Source organism: Gossypium raimondii, chromosome 3 (assembly GCF_025698545.1).
Source record: "Gossypium raimondii isolate GPD5lz chromosome 3, ASM2569854v1, whole genome shotgun sequence".
Classification (NCBI taxonomy): Eukaryota; Viridiplantae; Streptophyta; class Magnoliopsida; order Malvales; family Malvaceae; genus Gossypium; species Gossypium raimondii.
The window spans coordinates 14,876,741-14,897,677 of NC_068567.1; the positions used below are offsets into that span (position 1 = coordinate 14,876,741).

At 34.0% G+C, this 20,937-nt stretch overlaps 2 protein-coding genes across 3 annotated transcripts; one reads left to right on the plus strand and one right to left on the minus strand.

Annotated features, from left to right (window-relative positions):
• Nucleotides 1-3,906: 3,906 nt before the first annotated feature.
• LOC105795718 (uncharacterized) lies at nucleotides 3,907-4,446 on the minus strand. The gene has a single exon (XM_012625383.1). The coding sequence runs from the start codon at nucleotides 4,444-4,446 to the stop codon at nucleotides 3,907-3,909; it is 540 nt and encodes a 179-aa protein (XP_012480837.1).
• Nucleotides 4,447-7,574: 3,128 nt separating this feature from the next.
• On the plus strand, nucleotides 7,575-10,652 carry LOC105797283 (growth-regulating factor 1). Of its 2 annotated transcripts, none has more exons than XM_012627242.2 (4): nucleotides 7,575-8,196; nucleotides 8,846-9,055; nucleotides 9,261-9,633; nucleotides 9,734-10,652. In XM_012627242.2, the coding sequence occupies exons 1-4, from the start codon at nucleotides 7,809-7,811 to the stop codon at nucleotides 10,467-10,469; spliced, it is 1,707 nt and encodes a 568-aa protein (XP_012482696.1). In that variant the 5' UTR covers nucleotides 7,575-7,808; the 3' UTR covers nucleotides 10,470-10,652. The 2 variants fall into 2 exon arrangements, with proteins under 2 accessions (XP_012482696.1, XP_012482695.1); XM_012627241.2 differs by having other exon boundaries at nucleotides 7,787-8,196; nucleotides 9,258-9,633.
• The last annotated feature ends 10,285 nt before the right edge of the window (nucleotides 10,653-20,937 follow it).

Below are 20,937 nucleotides of genomic sequence, written 5' to 3' on the forward strand. Positions count from 1 at the left end.
GTGTCTGTCACATGACAATGCATCCTTGTCACATGACTTCATGGAGCTCACCACTTCTCTTGGTCTTCTTTTAAGCTTAACTTTGAGATAAGAATAAGATTATATTATTAATAAAAAGAAACCGTTAGCTAGCAGACTTTGCAAGGCAAGGCAAGGCAACCAATTAGGTTTTGTTTAGTTGCAAGATAAGAATATTTAAAAATAATTAAATTGATTAGGGTAATTTTATTATTATATCTACTATTTTTTCACATAATATCTACAATTACTTATAATCACTTTTCAACCTATAAATAGGAGGATAATAGGCTGCAATGCACTCGAACCCACATCCTCCTACATTGCTAATAATATCATGCCAATTGAATTAAGATTTATTCGATATAGTAATAATAATATTAAAATAATATGAATAGTGTTTGGATTTAAACTATGAAAATAGTCATATTAAATATATAAATTTTTTTTGAAAATAACTGCAGATTGGGCTTTATTAATAAATTCAAAAATACAAAACAAATTTCCTATATAAGACCAAACCCGATTGTAAGTTTTGGCCCAGCTTCAGAATAAACAAAGCAATAATAATACTATGGACGTCAAAACAGATCCTAATTCAACCTAAGGACAGCATAAAAAGCTGAGATGGAAGTTTCTGGAATCCATTAATGCTACTATTGTTTTTGCCCAATCAACAAAATGACTTTTCATCGCCTTGTCACTTCAGCTTCCCTTTCTTCTTCAAGACGCATACACTCTCCTGAGGGAACATTAATTTCAACCTTTCCTTACCAGCCCTCATTCAGATTTACCCCATTTCATCTTCTACCTTCCTGATCAATCCGACTCTCCCTCTCTATCCTTTCTTCTTGATCTTCTGCATATTCAGGGACTCCCCCAACCAGGTACACTGTTACTTTATCCTTCATCGTTTCTTTTGCTACCGTATGCGCAAGACTGTTAATTGCTCTTGGGACATATTCAAATCTGCATTCATTGAGTTTTGATAGTAGCTTATGAATATCGCTAATTTAAGCACATACCTGTGATTTATCTGGGATACTTGACTTGCACTTTTTTATTATCGGTAATGAGTCTCCTTCGATAATGATTTTTTCCCATTTCCTTTCTATGTCGATTTTGGTAGCTTTCCGGCATGCGAGCGCCTCGGCCACAAAGGCTGATGTCACCTGTTGATAGATCTTCGAGCATGATAAAAGAACCTTGCCTTCATTGTCTCTAGCCACAATCCCCACAGTCGCTTGATTATACTTTCCGTCGTAGGCTGCATCAAAGTTGATCTTCACGAACTGGTCAGGTGGCTTCCTCCGCTTTTTAATAATTATAGAAGATTGTGACTTGTTTTTTGTCGATCTCGTTCAACTTTGATATATAGCTATTAACAAATCTGCCTAATGCTTTTCCAGATTTACTCACTTTTTTGTGCACTCAGTCATTTCTATCTCCCCAAATTGCCCATAATGCACAGCAGAATATCCTACATTGTGGTCTTTGAGTTCTTCATAAATACCTGTGTTAGCCAACGATAAACTCCAACTGACTTTCTTGCAAAAAACTTTGCATGGTAATTCCCTCCATACTGAAATTGAAATAGGGCATTCACAGAAAAGATGGTCCATGTTCTCTGATCCAACTCCACATCGTGGACATATTGTTATGTTTGTTAGCTTTTTTTGAAGCATATTAACTCGTATAGCTAGGAAATTCCATGATATCTTCCAAATTGTAATTTTGATTTTTGAAGGAAGGTTCAGGAGCCATAATTTTTTGTAAAATTCTTTATAGCCATCTTGTAAAGCGTAAGCTCTAGGATCATCTTCAATACTTTGTAATAGTTTATAGGCACTTCGCAGTGTGACTTCGCCCGACGCCTCTGCACTCCAAACCCGAAAATCATCATGAGGTTCTTCTACCAATGGGATGCCAATAATCTTCTCAGCTACATCCTCCGAAAAGGTAGAAATTATCAACTCTTTTTTCCATGTTCTGTTACTTTGATTAATTAAATCGGCAACTTTAAAATCATTCAAATTTGTATTTAAAGCTGATAACCTGCTCTTTTTCACATCTGGGATCCAAAAGTCATTGTTAACTGAAATATGTGTTCCCCTTCCCACTTTCCAACACAGACCTTTCTTTAGAGTGCCCTTTGTAGCCCAAATACTTTTTCATGTATACGAAGCATTGTTCCCCAATCGTGAGTCTAAGAAATTAACATTCGGGAAATATTTTGCTTTTAAAACTTGAGCTAATAAGGAATCTGGATTGTTCAAGATTCTCCACCCCTGTTTGGCTAATAGTGAGACATTAAATTTAGCCATATCTCTAAAGCCCAAACCACCTTCTACTTTTGATCAACACAAATATTTCCATTGACACCAATAAATTCCTCTTCTCCCGTGGGCATTTTGCCACCAGAATTTAGCAAAAATGCTTTCTATATCTCTACATAATGACTTTGGTAATAAGAAACAAGACATAGCATAGGTTGGAATAGCTTGTAGTACCGACTTTAAAAATACTTCTTTGCCTCCTTGCGATAACATTCTGGTACTCTATCCTTCAATTCTGGTATGTATTTTCTCTTTGAGATGCTGAGATGCTGAAAAGATTCTTTTTTCCGTCTACTAACCACATTCGGGAGACCTAAATATCTTTCCATATTTGTTGAGGTCCTTATCCCCAGAATTGCCGAGACTTCTTCTTTTTTTCTTCTGTCGTGTTCGTGCTGAAAAAAATTGTAGATTTATTGAAATTTACACATTGGCCAGAACACTTTCCATACATCTTCAATATTTCTTTTAGCACCTTTGCCCCCTGACTGATGCTTCCCCAAACAGAATACAATCATCTGCAAAAAGTAAGTGTGAAATTTCTAGGCCTCTTCTACTTACTTTTGCACCTCTTAACGATCCTTCCTTCATTGCCAATCTCATCAACGATGATAATCCCTCACTGCACATTAAAAATAGAAAAGGACTTAGAGGATCTCCCTATCGCAATCCTCTTGTCGACATAAAAGCTTCGTCCACTTCCTCTATTTGTATTGACTACATAGGACGTTGTAGATATACATTTCATAACCAGCTCCACCCATTCCTTTGCAAAACCCATTCTTAACACGACTTCTTTTATATAGCCCCATTCTACCCTATCATAAACTTTACTCATATCAAGCTTTACTGCCATGTATCCTTTTTTTCCCTGCGTTTTTGTCGAAATGTATGCAAAATCTCATACGCAAGAAGCACATTGTTTGTAATTAGCCTTCCTAGGACGAACGCACTTTGAGCCACATTAATACATCTTTCAATACCTACTTGTAGTCGACTTGTAATTATTTTCGCCACCATTTTATAAAGAACTGAGCACAAACTAATGGGTCTAAAATTAGCTAAGCTAGTGGGATTAGAAATTTTTGGAATCAACACGATCTCTGTTTGATTAAAATGTCTAAAATTTTTCCCATTAATTCGAATTCCCAAACAAAAGTTAGAAATTTCCTTACTTACAATGTGCCAATACTTCTGAAAAAAATTGCTAGAAAACCATCACTGGTGCTTTAGTGGGTCCCATTCCTTTCAGAGCATCATAGACTTCTTCTGCTGTATATTTTGACATCAGAACTCTGTTGATTTTTGCTAGAATATTACTTTCAATGCCCGTTAGAAGATAAGAAAGGTCTCCTACTCCATTTGACGTGAATAACTTCTGAAAGTACATAGTAGCAGCTTCATTAATCTCACTAACTTCGGTAACCTCTCCTCCTCCATTAAGTTCTAACTTTGATATGGTATTAATGTTTCTTCAATATGTGGCAAACCTATGAAAGAAAGTCAAATTCCTATCTCCTGCTTTAAGCCAATTTGCTCTTGCCCTTTGTTCCTAGTAAACTTCATCTTTATCAATTTCTATATTCAGGTGGATTTGGGTATCAATGACTTTTGCCATTGTTTCGTCAGTCTTTTCTTGTGCCATTAACGTATCAAGTTGCTTTGTAAGCTTTTTCTTCAATCCCTCTCTCCGTTCTTTTATTGATTTTGCCCATATTTTTAAGGCTGCTTGTAGTCTTTCGAGTTTTTCAGCAACTGTACCTATTTCTGACTCCCAAGATTCTTTAACTACTTCCTTAATCATTTCCTCCATGAGCCACCACGCCTCAAATTTAAATTTTAAATTGCCCTTATAAGAATTTCCACGTTTTGTGTTTATAAGAAGTGGGCAATGGTCAGACATTGAGTGTGTTAGGTGTTTGATGTTACTTGTTGAAAATAGCTGCCTCCATTTGTCATTTGCCACTCCCCTGTCAAGTCTTTCTTTAATGTTTGTCTCCAGCAAATTTCCTTTTTCCCAAGTAAACCAAACCCCCAAATATCCAAAGTATTCTAGTAGGCATTCTTCTAAAGCCTCTCGAAAGGCCTCCATTCTACTCTATTCCCTAGGTACACCTCCACATTTTTCATAAGATTACATGATCTCATTAAAATCACCACTTACCAACCATGGATGACTTCTGTCTTGCCCCAATTTCTTTAGCAGATTCCACGTAGCACTCCTATTATTACCATACGGTGAACCATAGAACCCCGTGAACCTCCATTCTGCTTCACCATTGCCTTCTTTAACTATAATATCAATATGATTCCTAGAATAACTTTGTAAGCTTATTCTAGTGTCTCCTTTCCATGCTAAACATAGTCCTTCTTGCGAACCCTCTGCTTCAATATGAATTCCATTAATAAAACTGCATCTCCTTGTGACTTTTTCCATGCGTTGCTTATCTAGCTTTGTCTTCATTAAGAAGACCATCTGGGGATTGTACTGCTTTAGAAAAAAACACAGCCTTCTTACTGCCCGTGGACTCCCCAATCCACGAACATTCTAACTAATAATTTTCATTGCATCCGATCGGCTTGCCTCTTGGCAACTGCCGATCTCAATAAATTTTGTATTTCAAATTGCTCAGAACTGTCTAACATTACTTTTGAGAAGGCTCTATCACAGCCCTTAACATCATCTTTTTTCAATCTTTTAGTTCCGTCCACCTCAACATCTCCCTTGTCACTCCTTGCAAGATCTCCTTCTAGGGACTTCCTCTTTCCCATACTATTCTCAGCCTTTGTTTGTATCACTGTGGCCATTGGTTTCATTCTTTTTCAGCTCGTTTTCTTTTCATGATTTACATTTTTACACTTTTGTACCTTGCTACCATTTGCCTTTTCAGCCTCCTCTAACCCAAATATGCTTCCCTGCTCCTTTATCATCTCCTTCCCTCCCATCAATTCCATATACTCCTGTACTTCCCGAATCTCATTATTCTCTTTTTCTATTATTTTAGAATTTTTTGTCAAAACAACTTTGCCTCCTAATTAAGAGCTTTGAACCTCCACCTTCTTCGTTATAGCATTAAGTTTCATACTTTCTTTTCCAACTAATTTTGATTCTGCTTTTAAAGCCAACGAATAAGGTGGAACAATACTAATTTTGGTTTTTCTTACAGGTATTATTTGAGTGCAATCTGTTATCTCGTGCCCCATTCTTCCACATCCAAAACAAAATATCGGTAGATTCTCGTACTTAAAAGGAACACCATATTTTATTAACATTAATACTAGAGACAAAAATACCTCGGCGTAATGGTTTCCGAACATCCAAATTGATTCTGAGTCGACAGCAAGCATCATTAATTTCAGATCTGATAACCCCCCAAACGTAACACCAATTGCATGCAAGAGATCCTTCTTATCAAATTCTGGTAAATACGAATCAATTTTTATCTAGAACGGTGAAGAATTTAGACTAATTTGATCTCTTTCCACCGCCTGAACTAACATATTGAATAAAATAATACTTTTACGGAAAAGCCAAGGTCTCCCCTCCATAATCGACTCCAGATCTTCTTCCAAATCAAACACTATCAAAAATAGATTTTGCCCCACCCGCTGGATCTCAAACTTTTTCCTTATCTTCTATATACTTTTCATTTGTGCCCTAAAGCTTTCTGGGTTGTAAAGCTTTTCTGTCCAAACCGTGCATATCAGCATTGGTTTAGAATTTGGTACCACCATCGACCCCTTGACTGATAATTGGATGAGTTCTTCTGCTAGGAGATAGATCTCATCCCTTCCCTCTCTATCCTCACCACCGCTTTCCTCCATCCTAAGCCGTAGTAGTTACTGCTTTCTCTAGGACTCTACGTAAAGCACTCTTGGGAGCAGAGAGAGTTTTTACAATATTGTATAAGATTAAAATCTTCTATTAAATATATATAATTAATTAATAGATAATATTACAATAATATATATACTACTTATTAAATATTTTACTGAGTTGGTGTCACTTTCAATCGAGTCGCTAACTCAATTAAGAAATTACATAAATGTCTTTTCATAATCAAAATAAGTTGTACTATTTGAAGTCATTTTGTGTTTTCATTTTAACAAAACCAAGTGAAATATTATTTAAACCCTCGACAATTGTATTAATAAAACTTTAAATTTACTATTTAATCAAAGCTTCAGTTTAATGTATATTATATATATATTTTAACATAATCTCCATTATTTGTATATATTGATAATGTTGTTAATTTAGTTGGTGTCACAAGTCAACTTGACACTAACTCATAATTGTTGACAAAATTTATAAATAATTGTAGTGCATCTAGTATTGTTTATTTGATATATTTATGTGTTTAAATTTTATTTTACTCATAATTTAATCTATTTTTTTATTTTAACCTCGTACATTTCTCATGTATTATTACGATTAATTAGTTTAAAACCATACGTTTCATTATTTATTGTATGTTATTTTTAAATACACATTTGTTTTAAATATGTGATTTCGGATAGGATTTCTAATTTTCTTAGAAGAATAGAATTAAAATAATGTCAAACAATAATTATTAAACTTGTATTTATAACAAATTACTATAATACTCACAAGAATAAAATATTAAAATAATATAATTAAATATACAAAGAATAAAAATGCAAATAAATAAAACATATTTAAATAATTGATACAAGAAACAAAATCATAATTAAATATTTAGAAGTTTATAGTCAAATATATTATAAACATAATTAATATGGTATTTAAATGCATAAATTATGTTTTACCCTTTTTCTTTTATCAAGATAGATAAAAGGAAAGAATCAACCTAATTTTATATTATTATTTTTGGTAACCCCAAATTTTTATTACCATTCTACATATAAAACTCAAAACCCAAAAAGATTTCTTAAAAGGTGAACCGAAAAAAGTTAAAAAGTGCTGAAGTTTGCACATTAAAGACAAATAAATCCCCCATGTATCTGACAAAGAACATTTTGCTTAGAGTAAATTATCCAACTCTCGAAGGAGTTTTCTGTAATTCTAGTACTCCCAACAGAAGAAAATTATTATGAGAAAAAGCTTACTTAACGTGTTAGACTGATCTATGTTGTATCTACTCTAGGCTTAAATATTGGATAAAACTTTTAGTTACTTAAACAATGGTAGCAGCAGCTCCTATATATTCCTAATCTCTATATACTATATATGTATCCATCTTTGTATGTATATACAGAGAGTGTGGTATTTAAGACAAGCTCTCACTATCTCTATTTATTTATTTTTCTCTCTAAACATCAAATCTTTTAAAAAAGAATAGTCTGGTTTGATTCTTGAGACGAAGCTTAAACCATGAAGCTTTTGTTTTTAGTTCTTGCAATAACCCAATGGTTCATTTCTCGAGTCTAGAGCTTTTGTAAGTAGGGGGGTTGGGGGGGGGTGGTTTCTATATGGATTTTGGGGTGGTGGGTTTGGAGGGTATTGTGGGTTCAGAGACTAGTAATGGTTTTACTTTGGTTGCTTCAGAATCTGAGACAAAGCAGAAGTTGTATGGATCTGCGTTTCTCAAGCAAGAGAGATCTGGCAGTAGTGAAGATGACTGGAGGACTTCAAAGCTGGCCAAATTTGATGATATTTCAGCCTCCAAGGCAGTGCTGTCCCAACACAGAAATACTTTATTTCGATCTAATACCTCTATCTTCTTTGATGGACAACAACAGCAGCAAATGCTGAGCTTTTCTGCTCCCAAATCAGAAGCTCTTTCAATGGGGAGGAGTTCCCAAAATGTCATATTCCCTTACTTTCATCTCACATCACCAGCATGTACTAGAAATACAGGTATATATATATTTGGGGGGGGGGATTGTTAATGACCTATTCAACATTTGTGGAAATGAAATACAGCATGCTTGTGAGTTGTAACCAAGGATCAGACATGTTTTGTTTTTGGTTTTCTGTTTGAGTTTCTGGTGAAGGGTCTTTTCATGGAAATCTAAGAGTGGTGTTGTGTTTTAGAGTCTTGTCAATCATCTTCCTGATTTAGGGGTGAAAATTTTTTTTGGTAATAACCCAAACAATGAGCAAGGGAAGGAAAGAAGAACATTTGTGCAAGAAGGAAAGAATAGTAGTGAAGAGTGAGAGAGTCGAATGGTCCATCTTTTGATTGTTTTGGGGTTATTCTTATGTTCCCTTTTTGTTATCTTTACCTTTTCCCCCATCTTCCTTTTATGTAATGTTTGCTTGTTGTATCAAAGGCCACAAATCCATCACTCAAATGTTGCAGACAAGTTTATGATTTCTGGATTAACTTGCCTTCGCCACTTTCTAAACAGTCCCTTTTCCCCCTTTTTCTCTTAAGAGGAAAATCTAAAAACTTTTTCATTTCCACTATGCTGCTTTGATAGCCTTGAAAGTTTTGGGCTTTTCTGTCTTCATATGTTTTCTTTTTGTTCAGTCTTTTTTTGATGGTGCAGTCTTTTTGTTTCAGGCTACAATACTGGAGGATTTAATGGTGCAAATATGAATGGAGGACCATTCACTTCATCTCAATGGATGGAGCTAGAACATCAGGCTTTGATCTACAAATACATGACTGCAAACGTGCCAATACCATCAACTCTTCTCATTCCTATAAAAAAAGCCCTTGATTCTGCTGGTTTCTCTAGCTTTTCTGGTGGACTCCTCAGACCCAATACATGTAAGTTCCTGTCTCTTGGAGAAGTAAGATAATCAAAACTTTTTTCCTTTTTTTTTAACTGTTCATGTAATTTGGATCCAAATGCAGATTTAACTAAGTACATTTTCTTCTGTTTGTTAGTTGTAGTGCTTTTTTTTTTTGTTTGTTAATCTGTTTTGTTCACAAGGGTGTTCCATTTATTTGTTCTTGGGATGTTTTCCAGCAGTGGGATGGGGAGCTTTCCATCTTGGGTTCTCAAACAACACTGATCCGGAGCCAGGACGGTGTCGTAGAACAGATGGAAAGAAATGGCGGTGCTCAAGAGATGCGGTTGCCGACCAGAAGTATTGTGAGCGGCATATGAACAGGGGCCGCCACCGTTCAAGAAAGCCTGTGGAAGGTCAATCCGGATGTTCCACCGCATCCACCACCACAACTACAACCAAGCTGATGCATTCTGTCTCGTCCTCTTCAGCATCAGTGGTAGGGCCAAACGGTGGAAACGGTGAGTCCAACAGCCTCACCATTGCACAGCAGCAATTCAAGAATTTGCAGCCTGCTGGTGAATCTAATCTTTCGCACTCTGGTCCACTAAACAGGTGATACGATAATCCTCCCCGCATACTTGTAATTAACATATATCGGTATTTGACGAGCTAGCCATTGATGGATTCAAAATCTATTGGTTACTTTCTGCAGGTGGCTTCTGAATAAAGAAAGCATTGGTGAAAGAATGCATGATACTGCTCATGGGAATGAGTTTGGAGTTGTTTCTTCTGAGTCACTCCTTAACCCTTCCCACAAAAGCTCTTCCCTCGTTAAGTGCATTAATTTTGACTGTTCTCAAGATCTTGATAGTCAAGAAACCGAATCACATCGATCAGTTCGCCAGTTCTTTGATGCCTGGCCTAAAACCCAGTCCGACTGCTCTTCCATTTTCTTGCCTGAAGCTGATGTTCAATCGGACCGGACTCAGCTTTCCATTTCAATGCCGATGGCGCTCTCGGATTTCATGTCCTCTACTTCATCACCCAACAATGAAGATGTAACTCATTCACCTCTGCAATTAACGCGAGAACTTGACCCTATACAGATGGGATTGGAAGTAGGCAGTGTTGGTAATGAAACAAACTGGAGGCAAGCGAATTGGATCCCCATCTCTAGGGAGACTTCCGTGGGCGGTCCTCTGGGTGAGGTATTGCACAGCACTAACAGCAGCAGCGCAGAGTGCAAGAATTCATCGGCAGTTAACCTTATGACAGAGAAGTGTGATCATAGCCCTCGGCTTGGATCGTCTCCTACAGGGGTCTTACAAAAGACAATGTTTGGTTCGCATTCGAATAGCAGTGCTGGAAGCAGTCCAAGAGCAGAGAATAACAAGAATGATCTCCTTGGTTCAACCATTGTTCATTCTTCCTCTTTGCCAGCTTTGTAACCACTTCATCTACCGAGGCAAGTCCTGAAGAAGAAGAAGAAGAGAAGCATGGATTTTATGTATGTTCCGACAAACATGAAGGATTAGTTATGAGCTTAATTATGATGTTAAACCCTAAAATACTTTTTCTTTATGCAAGGTTTGTGCCGCTATTATATCAAATATAACCAAGTAATTGGGCAATGGTAGTTGTTTAAAGTTGAACAAAAAATTTGATTTTAGTTTTGTGGTTGAGCATGGCGGTTGTTAAGTCACTGCTGTGGACAAAGGATATAATTTCAATATATAGTGAAGATGGGAGTTTGAGTTGAATATATATAGTCATGGTAATAATAATAGTCAAATCTTGTTCCACTTTAACAATTTTGCATGTGTTTTTTTAATTAAATATTTTACTGGCAATCGAAATAATTTCCTTTAATTTATTTACTTCCCAAGTTTTTGATATATTTGAGAATTTTTACACTCTTGATACATCGGATTTCGTCCTTATTGAGTTTGTTTTGTAAAACACGACACAAGTGTTTTAGCTTAAATGTTGGAAAAATATTTATAAAATAATAAAAGTTAATTAAACTTTTAATTGAAAATTGCAATTAATACTCAATTGAATCTTTAGAATATAGTTTTGGTCCAAATCCCTATCAAGTCGTTTATTGCTGAGGCGGAAAATGCTAAATTGAATAGTTTAATTGATATTTTTAACTATTTTATGAGGGATTAAATGATTTTTTATTATAAAAATTCTAAGAAAATAAGAAATTATAAAAAGCATTTTAAAAAGCACTTCTAATATATATATATTTTTGTTATTTTGAAGGATTGAAGTCTTCGTTTTCGATAAAAAAAAAATGGAAAGCTTAAAGTGTGATGGTGATCGGGTTAGTACGAGGTCTCAAGTGAGAGTTGAGTGACAATGAATTTAGCGTTGATGATTTTGGTTAGGTAATGTAAGGGATGCTGATAAGGATAAACTAAAAAGACAATATCATAAAATAAAAAGGTGTACTATTTTTTATTAAAAAGTAAGTAAAATTTATTATATTGTAATAATTTAAAAAAATGATAGAATTAATTATATAAATATTTTAAAATTATTAAATATTATAAAATTTAAAAACACTACTTTTGTAAAAAAAATTATCATTTTAATAATTTGATATAATTTTCTATAACTTTTTTTTGGTGCTAAACAAAAGAGAAAGTTATATCCAATTAAATTGAGCAAAAACACCGCCAGCTTTCTCTTGTTAAAGAAACCCCAAAACTTTATTAGGTGCTACATCAATAACATGTAGGCTTGACCTCCATGCAAAACTCAATTTAGTTAAATAGTCAGCAACTAGATTACATTCGTTGGGAATATATCTTATCCGCCACTGACCTTTAGCTCTCATAATCCGTTGGACTCTCCTAAGCATTGTGATTCCTAAGTCCGCCATCGCATTGTCTTGTAAAACTCTGACAACCTCCAGATTATCTGTTTGAATTATGGTCATTCTAATACCTTTACTGAAAACCATCTAAAATGCCACATAATTCAGCCTCAAAAACTGTACATCTTCCCAAGTAATGATAAAATCCCAAGATCCAATTCCCATACTGATCACGCAACACACCATCAGTCGAAGCATTCCCATTATCTCTTGCCACTGCACCATCAGTGAATAAATGCATCCATGTTCCTTTCAAAGTTGCATGAGAACCAGAAAATGGCTAGTGCATTGATCCCCATAAAGGCTTAACTCATATGGCTATGCCCAACTAAAGGAATCCTTGACAATCTCATGAACCGTCCAAGTTATGCCTTGGAATATAAACAAATTCCTATTCTTCCAAATTCGCCAAGCAATAAGACCAAAAAGGCAAGACCAAATAACCCCTCTACCAGATAACCTAATGTGACACCCAAGATTAGAAATGAACTTGTCATGTAGTGTAACACCCTTAACTCGATCGATTTTCCGAATCCAAATATCTTGCATTACTGTAACGCCCTAATTTATTAATTTTTTTATGAATTCTGTAATAATTAAGTCTCTGGATCAGTGGTTAAGTACTTTAATTCTATGTCTGAGGTATTGGGTTTGAGTCTCAGTTCAATTGTTTTGTTCCTAGGCCTATCGAATTTAAAATAAAATATGTTTGCTGCCAAAATTTTGGAGTTGATTTTTAAATGAATTTGTTTGATTTTAGATTAATTAATTAATTAATAAAACATAATCAAGTATTTAATATATAAGGTTTTATCTTTTGGATTTTGTTTTGAAAATAAATAAAACAAAATGGTTAATATGTGTGTTTTTACCCTTTCTTTCGTTTAAAATAAATCTCATTTTATTTTTTTATTAGAAAAAAACCTCACTTTTGCACCTTTATTGTTTCCCCTAATTCATGCCGCAATTCCAATTCCAAATTTTGGCAGTTTGCTTTTAATTTTTTTTCTTATTTCTTTTCTTCTTCGTTTTTCTATTTTTAGTTTCTTGTTTTGTTGGGCTAGTGTTATTGTTTGAAGCAATAGTTTGTGATTCCTTGACTGCTAATCCAAGGGTAAGGTATTTAAGTTCAGTATTTTATGCACTATTTGTAGTCGTGTTGGACGATGGTTGTGTTAATTAGTTTAATGATGTTGTGTTATTTTTTATGCGATTTAGGAGTAGTACAAGAGGCAGTGGACGACCCTCCAACGATTTAGAATTTGCGTAATAGTTGTTCGTGCTCCGGTAAGGGTGTAGTTGTGTTATGAAGGGTTGTTTTATTTGATTGGGTTCGATTTTTAATCACGATTTTGCAATTCATTACTAAAATTGGTTGTGTTAATTGTTAATTAGGTTCTGGGGTTAGTCGTATTTGAATCGGCATAAAAAATGTACCAGATGTGTAACAAGAAACCTGAAAAATAGTGAGTGGCGAAAGTCAAAATTGGGGCTTGTCGACGCCAAATGGCCGTATGGTAGGCTGTGTGAGAGGCCGTGTGTGACACACGGGCAAGGCCATTTTAGGCAGTGTGATCGATTTCTGAGGTAGTTGGAAGGATTTTTTGCCATTAGTCGAGTTCACCTACAATAACAGTTTCCAGTCCAGTATTCAGATGACACCTTACGATGCGTTATATGGTTGTAAGTGTCGTACTCCATTGTGTTGGACTGAGTTGGGTGAGGGATGAGTTTTGGGCCCTAAGTTGGTTTCTAAGACTAAAGACAAATTTAGACTAATTCGGGATCGTCTTAAGGTGGCTTCTAATACACAGAAGTCCTATACGGATCTGAAAAGGAGGGACATTGAGTATTCCATGGGTGATTATGTGTTCTTTAAGGTATCTCCATGGAAAAAAGTTCTACGATTTGGATGTAAGGGTAAGTTGAGCCCTAGATTCATTTAGCCGTATCGAATTCTGAAACGTGTGAGACTAGTCACGTATTAGTTAGAGCTACCTTCGGAGTTAGACCGTATTCATGATCTGTTTCATGTCTCTATGTTGAGGTGGTATCAGTCGGACTCATCTCATATTGTTCTAGTTGAGGAGATTGAGGTTAGATAGGATTTGACATTTGAGGAGGAGCCAATTCAGATTCTAGACCGTGACGTTAAGGTATTGAGGAGGAAATCTATCCCTTTAGTGAAAGTTTTGTGGCGGAATCATGGCACTGAGGAAGCGACGTGGGAACCTACGGACTTGATTCATCAACTGTATCCGCATCTGTTTGTATCAGGTAAATTTTGAGGTCGAAATTTCTTTTAGGGGTAGAGTTGTAACACCTTGATTTATTAAATTTTTTTTACGAATTTCATAATAATTAATTCTTTGTATCAGTGGTTAAGTGCTTTAATTCCGTGTCTGAGGTCTTGGGTTCGAGTCTCAGTTCAATCGTTTTGTTCCTAGGCCTATTGATTTAAAATAAAATATGTTTGCTGCCAAAATTTTGGAGTTGATTTTTAAATGAGTTTGTTTGATTTTAGATTAATTAATAAATAAATAAAACATAATTAAGTATTTAATATATAAGGTTTTATCTTTTGGGTTCTGTTTTGAAAATAAATAAAACAAAGTGGTTAATATACGTGTTTTTATCCTTTCTTTCTTTTAAAATAAGTCTCATTTTATTTTTGTTTTATTTATTTTATTAGAAAAAAAGCCCCTACATTTTGCACCTCTATTGTTTCCCCTAATTCACGCCGCAATTCCAATTCCAAATTTTGGCACTTTGCTTTTATTTTTTTCTTCTTTGTTTTCTTCGTCGTTCTTCTGCCTTTCGTTTCTTGTTTCATTGGGCTAGTGCTAGTGCTTGAAGCAATAGTTTGTGATTCCTTAACTGCTAATCTAAGGGTAAGGTATTTAAGTTTAGTATTTTATGCACTATTTCTAGTCGTGTTGGATGATGGTTGTGTTAATCGGTTTAGTCATGTTGTGTTATTTTTTATGCGATTTAGGAGTAGTACAAGAGGCAACGGGCGACTCTCCAACGATTTAGAATTTGCGTAATAGCTGTTCGTGCTCTGGTAAGGGTGTGGTTGTATTATGAAGGATTGTTTTATTTTATTGGGTTTGATTTTTAGTCACAATTTCGCGATTCATTACTGAAATTGGTTGTGTTAATTGTCAATTAGGTTCTGGGGTTATTCGTATTTGAATCGACACCAAAAAAATACCAAGTGTGTAATGAGAAACTTGAAAAATAGCGAACGAAGAAAGCCAAAATTGGGGTCTGTGGACACCACACGCCCGTGTGCAACACATAGCCATGCGATAGGCCGTGTTTGAGGCCGTGTGTGACACACGGTCTAGGCCATTTTGGGCTGTGTGGGCAGAATTTTTCCCTAGGGTCGTACATGTCATCCCGATCAACTGTGGGTCTTCCGTGGGGTGGTATGTGTTATATAAGCCTTAAAGCATGAATATGATATTTTTTAGTATGAATTCGACTTAAATAATGCTCAAATGCATGTAATGTTATGCGATATGTTTGATCTGTTCCAATATCTGTTATATGAGCATGCATGATATATATTTATTGGTATCTGTTATTCTATCATATCTGGTATTCTGTTTGTATTTGGCTATGGAGCGGGTTATGTATTATATGGAGGAAGTTTAAAGTTTATTTACATAAATTTGGCTTATTTAATGTTTCGTTGTGGGAGTTTTGTAATTTTTGGACTCTCTGGACATTTGGGTTTATTTTTGGTTTGGACTTTTAATTTGGGTCTTGGCATGACATTCGATAAAATATTTTTTTCGGAAAATGACTATGTTTCTACAGTTACTTGTTTTTAAGAAAACACACTCGATATTTCAAAATGTAACGTTTTAAGAATTTCCACTGTAAATTATTTGATTTATTTAGAAAATGTAGACAATTAATGGTTTTAACTATTTAGTATGGCAAACATTTTCATATAAAATGGGTTTTAATTAGCAAAGATACGCGAAGTCTTTCAATAAGTGAAAGTCAGATTTATAACTATTTTACGTAACATTTCTAGATTCGACCATAACGTCTAGGCTGAGTTTGGGGTCTTACAATTACCAACATAAATAAACAAAAACTTAACCTGCTTATACAAATTTCAAACAATTACAACTTATTTAATTACATATTTCAAATTAAATACATAAGTATGTTCAATAAGTAAATACATTTGCAACACATGGCATTTAAGGTACAAAGATTTCTAATTTAAAAGCCTAACCTATTATGATTATACTCAAAATACGGATTCTAAGGAACATATCAACTATCTGGCTCTGTATGCATAATATCCTGGTATGCCACTCCTTTGGCATAGTCCTGGTATTGTCCCTCTTGGCACAGCCTCGCAATCAAACTTGTAATATAGCACACACAGATAAGTTCATACTAACTTAGTGTGCAATATAACAATTACCTATATGGTATTTGCACAATACAGTTGATGATTCAATGAGATGATCTTATTGTTCTTGCCCAATAACTTGTCTCTAGCGATTGCTTACCTCAAATTCCATTCTTCATACACTATAAATATCATGCCTTACTCAGAATCTATCCTTTTTCCATTGGGGTCTTCGATACATCACGCACACCTTTTGTCCAAGCATTTATAAGTCACTTTCCAAGATCAACATAACTGAAACACTATTACTGTAGCATATTTAACTCTAAGTCACCGCTTCACCATAATTCAGGAATGATCATTTGCTCAAATGACAAATACCTTCTTCAAACGTACATTTTCTCATCCTTATTTTGAATACACTCTCTATATTAATTGGTTATTTCTCTATATCTCTTCAATTTAGTACTTCCAATCGATTCATAGTCTTATGTGATACTTCACTATATAACTAATAGATAACTTATGCCTTGTTGATTGTGTTCGATTACATTTAAAAGCTAGATTGAATACAACAATTAGTGTTAAACTAAGCTTTATTTGATAAATTTTTTGATATAACAAATTGAAGTGTTTTTAATAAAATTTAAAATTGAACAAAATTGATAAAATGATTATTCAAATTGAAGTCTAAGAGATAAAATTTTAATATCTACTTTGAGCTCTTAGAAAATTTTTGAAGAACTTTAAAATCAAGATAAAATGGTTTTAACCAAGTTAAGAGTCTTTTAACTAATCAAACTATTTTTCAAACAAGTTAGAATTGCTCTAGGCTAAAAAGTATCGATACCTTTTGAGCCAAGTATCGGTATTTTTGAAATATTGATACTCTTCAAATAAATGATACCAAATTGACATTTTGTTTCTTACAAAATCAACTAAGTTTCGATCCAGTTATAAGGCATCGATAAATTTGTTATGATATCGATATTTAAACTTCAACGGTCAATGAATTTAGCATTTATTGCAAAAAAATATTGATACCTTTTTATCTTGTATTGATACTCATTGTTGCATGTGCATTAAATGCTCTGGTTTTCACATCCCTATGGCTCTATTAACTACCACAATAACCTCATAGTTGGAAATCAATCAGGGGGTATAAATACTAGCTTTTAAAGATCCTACAAAAAAGAAAAAAGTATATTCAAGAAAAAGTCATCAATCAAACAACATTTGTACTCAATACTTCTATAATTCTCTTGTACACACCTGTGAGCTCTTATTATCTTTCATTTTCTTAAGTGTATTTTTGTCTATTTGTGCTTAATTGGCAAACATTCTGATCTTGTTAGAATTATTTCTTTGTTTGCTTCTTTGTAATTCTTTGAGAGGGTTTATCTCAAGATTTGGCATCGAAATCTTAAGAGAGTTGTAATGTTAAACCTTTCCCTAAAAGGTTGAACAAATTAGTGAATTTGGTAAAATCCTTTATTTTGGAAAGCTAAGGTAGTGGAGTAGGCAATTGGGGCCGAACCATTGTAAATCTTTTTGTTCATTATTTCATATTCTTTCTTTATTTCCACCAAAATTTTTAAAGGTCAATTCACCCCTTATTGATAATTTCAGTTTGATTAATTGAGCTAACAATTAGTACCAGAGCTAGTCTCTAAAAGACAGTCTAACAACCAAAAGAAGATCCTCAAGGTAGCTCAACTTCCATATATTCAAGCTACACAAGATGACATCTTTTTTTGGCTTTATTATGGTTGGTGAGTCTTAATTAATTAATAAACCTCCTTACTTCAATGGTGCAAACTATTCATATTGGAATACTAAAATGATGTTGTTCATATAAGCCAACAATCTTGTCGTATGGAATATCATCATTGATGGTCGATCCATACCTCAAAAGCAAAGAGAGATCTTAGTTCCAAAGAGCAAGAATGAATGGAATAGGAAAAATAGGAGAAGCATACAACTCAAGGCCAAAGCCATGCACACTCTCTTTTTTGCACTTGGTCCAAAAGAGTATAGTCTGGTATCATCATGTGCCAATGCCAAGAAAATTTGAGACAAATTGAAGGTCACTCATTAGGTTACTAATCAAGTCAAGAAATCAAATGTGGGAATTCTCACTCTCAAATATGTGATGTTTATGATGAAGCCTGTTGAGGACATCAAAGCTATGTTCAATAGATTTAGCATCATCATTAGTGAGCTCAAATTCTACGATAAGACCTATCCAAATGAAGAGGTAGTGAGGAAAATGTTTAGAAGCTTGCCAATGTCTTGGGATGCCAAAGTTACAGCCATAGAGGAAGCTAAAAATTTGGAGACTCTTTCATTAGAGGTGATAATTGGTTCTTTGCTCACTCTTGAAATGACTTAAAGGAGTGAATAAATGAGAAGAAAAAGTTGAAAAGAATACGGTTGGTATTACCCTCAAGTTCACAATAGAAGAAGGTGATTCTAATGAAGATGTGGCTGAAGATCAAAAGATGACCATGTTTACAAGAAGATTCAAGAGGTTTATGAGGTCCAATAAAGGAAAAAAATTTCAAAAGAAAGAAGGACTTAAGATTGAATCTACCAAGGAGAAGGACCCCGTCATATGCTATAAATGCAAGAAGCTGGGACACATCAAGTTTAATTGTCCTCAATGAAATAAAAGAGGGTCAAACAAACAAAAACTCAAGGCTTATGTTTCTACTTAGAGTGATGAAGATTAATTCTAGAATGAAGATCCAAAAGTAGCCAACCATTGCCTTATGGCCATCGACGACTCTAAGGTAACTTCTAACTCATCTAATTCAACTTATTATTCTTTTGATGAGTTACAAGAAGCCAATGATGAGTTGGGTTTGGAGTTTGAATTAATGGTTTCAAAATACAGAGAAACTATTTCAAAACTAAAAGATGAAAATGATTCACTCTCCAAAGTCAAGCATGAACTTGAATGTAAATTAAATAATATGTAAGCTAGTATAAATGATTTTGAAAAAAAAAAAAAAGAATTTTGACTTACATAATTTGCTTTCTAAAGTTCATGATGATCATCAAAAGCAGCTTGAGTTGCTTAAGAGTGAAAAACTTACTCTAAAAAGTTTTACCAAAAATATTTTTTAGAAGAGAAAGCTCAAAACAAAACTTTGTCAAAACTACCTTTAATTTCTATAAACATAGAGGTCCCAAAAATTTTTACAAAGTAAAACTTATTAAAAGTAAATTGGTCCCCAAATAACTCATAAGTTCCCAAAATAAAGACATCCTTTCAAAATGGATACCTAAATGGACTAAAATTATAGGTACTAATGCTTATGGACCCAAAAGAATTTGGGTACCAAAAATCAAAGTTTAATTCTATGTTTGTAGGAAAAAGAGCATTACTTCAAGGTGGAGAATTCACTAAAAAACTCATGGTACCTTGATAGTGCATGCTCAAAGCACATGATTGGTGACAAAAGCCATTTTGTCAATTTGAAGCCTAAAAATAGAGGAGTAGTTACATTTGGTGACAACTCTAAAGGAAAAGTAGAAGGAATAGACTCTATTGATAAAAACTCTTCAATTATTATTGTAAATGTTCTTTATGCCAACGGTCTTAAAGATAATCTACTTAGTATTAGTCAATTGTGTGATAGTGGTCTCAATGTCATTTTTCAGTCTAATGGTTGTAAAATAGTTGACAATGTGTCTAATAAGATTATGCTTGTGGGACATAGGATAAAAATGTTTATATGGTGCATTTTTAAGATTTGCATGATTCACTCATATGCCTTATTTCTAAAAGTGAAAAAAATTCTTTATTATGACATAGAAAACTACGACATGCTAGCATGAGCATATTGCATAAATTAGCTAAAAATGACTTAGTAAGACGATTACCTAAAATTGATTTTGAATTTTAAAAAGTTTGTGATGCATGTGTTAAGGGTAAACATATAAGAGTTTCCTTTAAACCCATTAATGATGTATCATCTAGTAGAGTTCTTCAACTAGTTCACATAGACTTGTTTGATCCTATTAGGACAACTAGGTTGGGTGGAAAACAATGTGCTTTTGTGCTTGTTGATGATTATTCTAGATTTACATGATTTCTTTTCTTAAGTACTAAAGATGAAGCTTTAGAAAAATTAATCATATTTTCAAAAATGAATCAAAATGAAAAATGTTACTCTATCACTAGTGTTATAACTGACCATGGAATTGAATTTCAAAATCTTGGGTTTGAAAATTTTTGCAACTCAAATGGAATTACTCATAACTTTTCTGCACTTAGAACCTCTCAACAAAATAGAGTTGTTGAAAGGAAAAATAGAGGTTTAGAAGAAATGGCTAAAACTATGCTTTGTGAAAATAATTTACCAAAATATTTTTGAGCAGAAGCCACAAACACCGCTTGCTATGTTGTTAATAGAGTAATTATTTGGCCTATTTTAAAAAAAACTCCATATGAACTTTTCAAAAATTAAAAAAACCTAACATTAGCTATTTTCATCACTTTAGATGCATGTGTTTTTTTTAAACAATGGTAAAGATAATCTTGGTAAATTTAATGGAAAAAGTGGTGAAGGAATTTTTCTTTGTTATTCTTTAAATTCTAAAGCTTTTTGAGTGTTTAGCAAAAGAACTTTAGTAGTAGAAGAGTCTA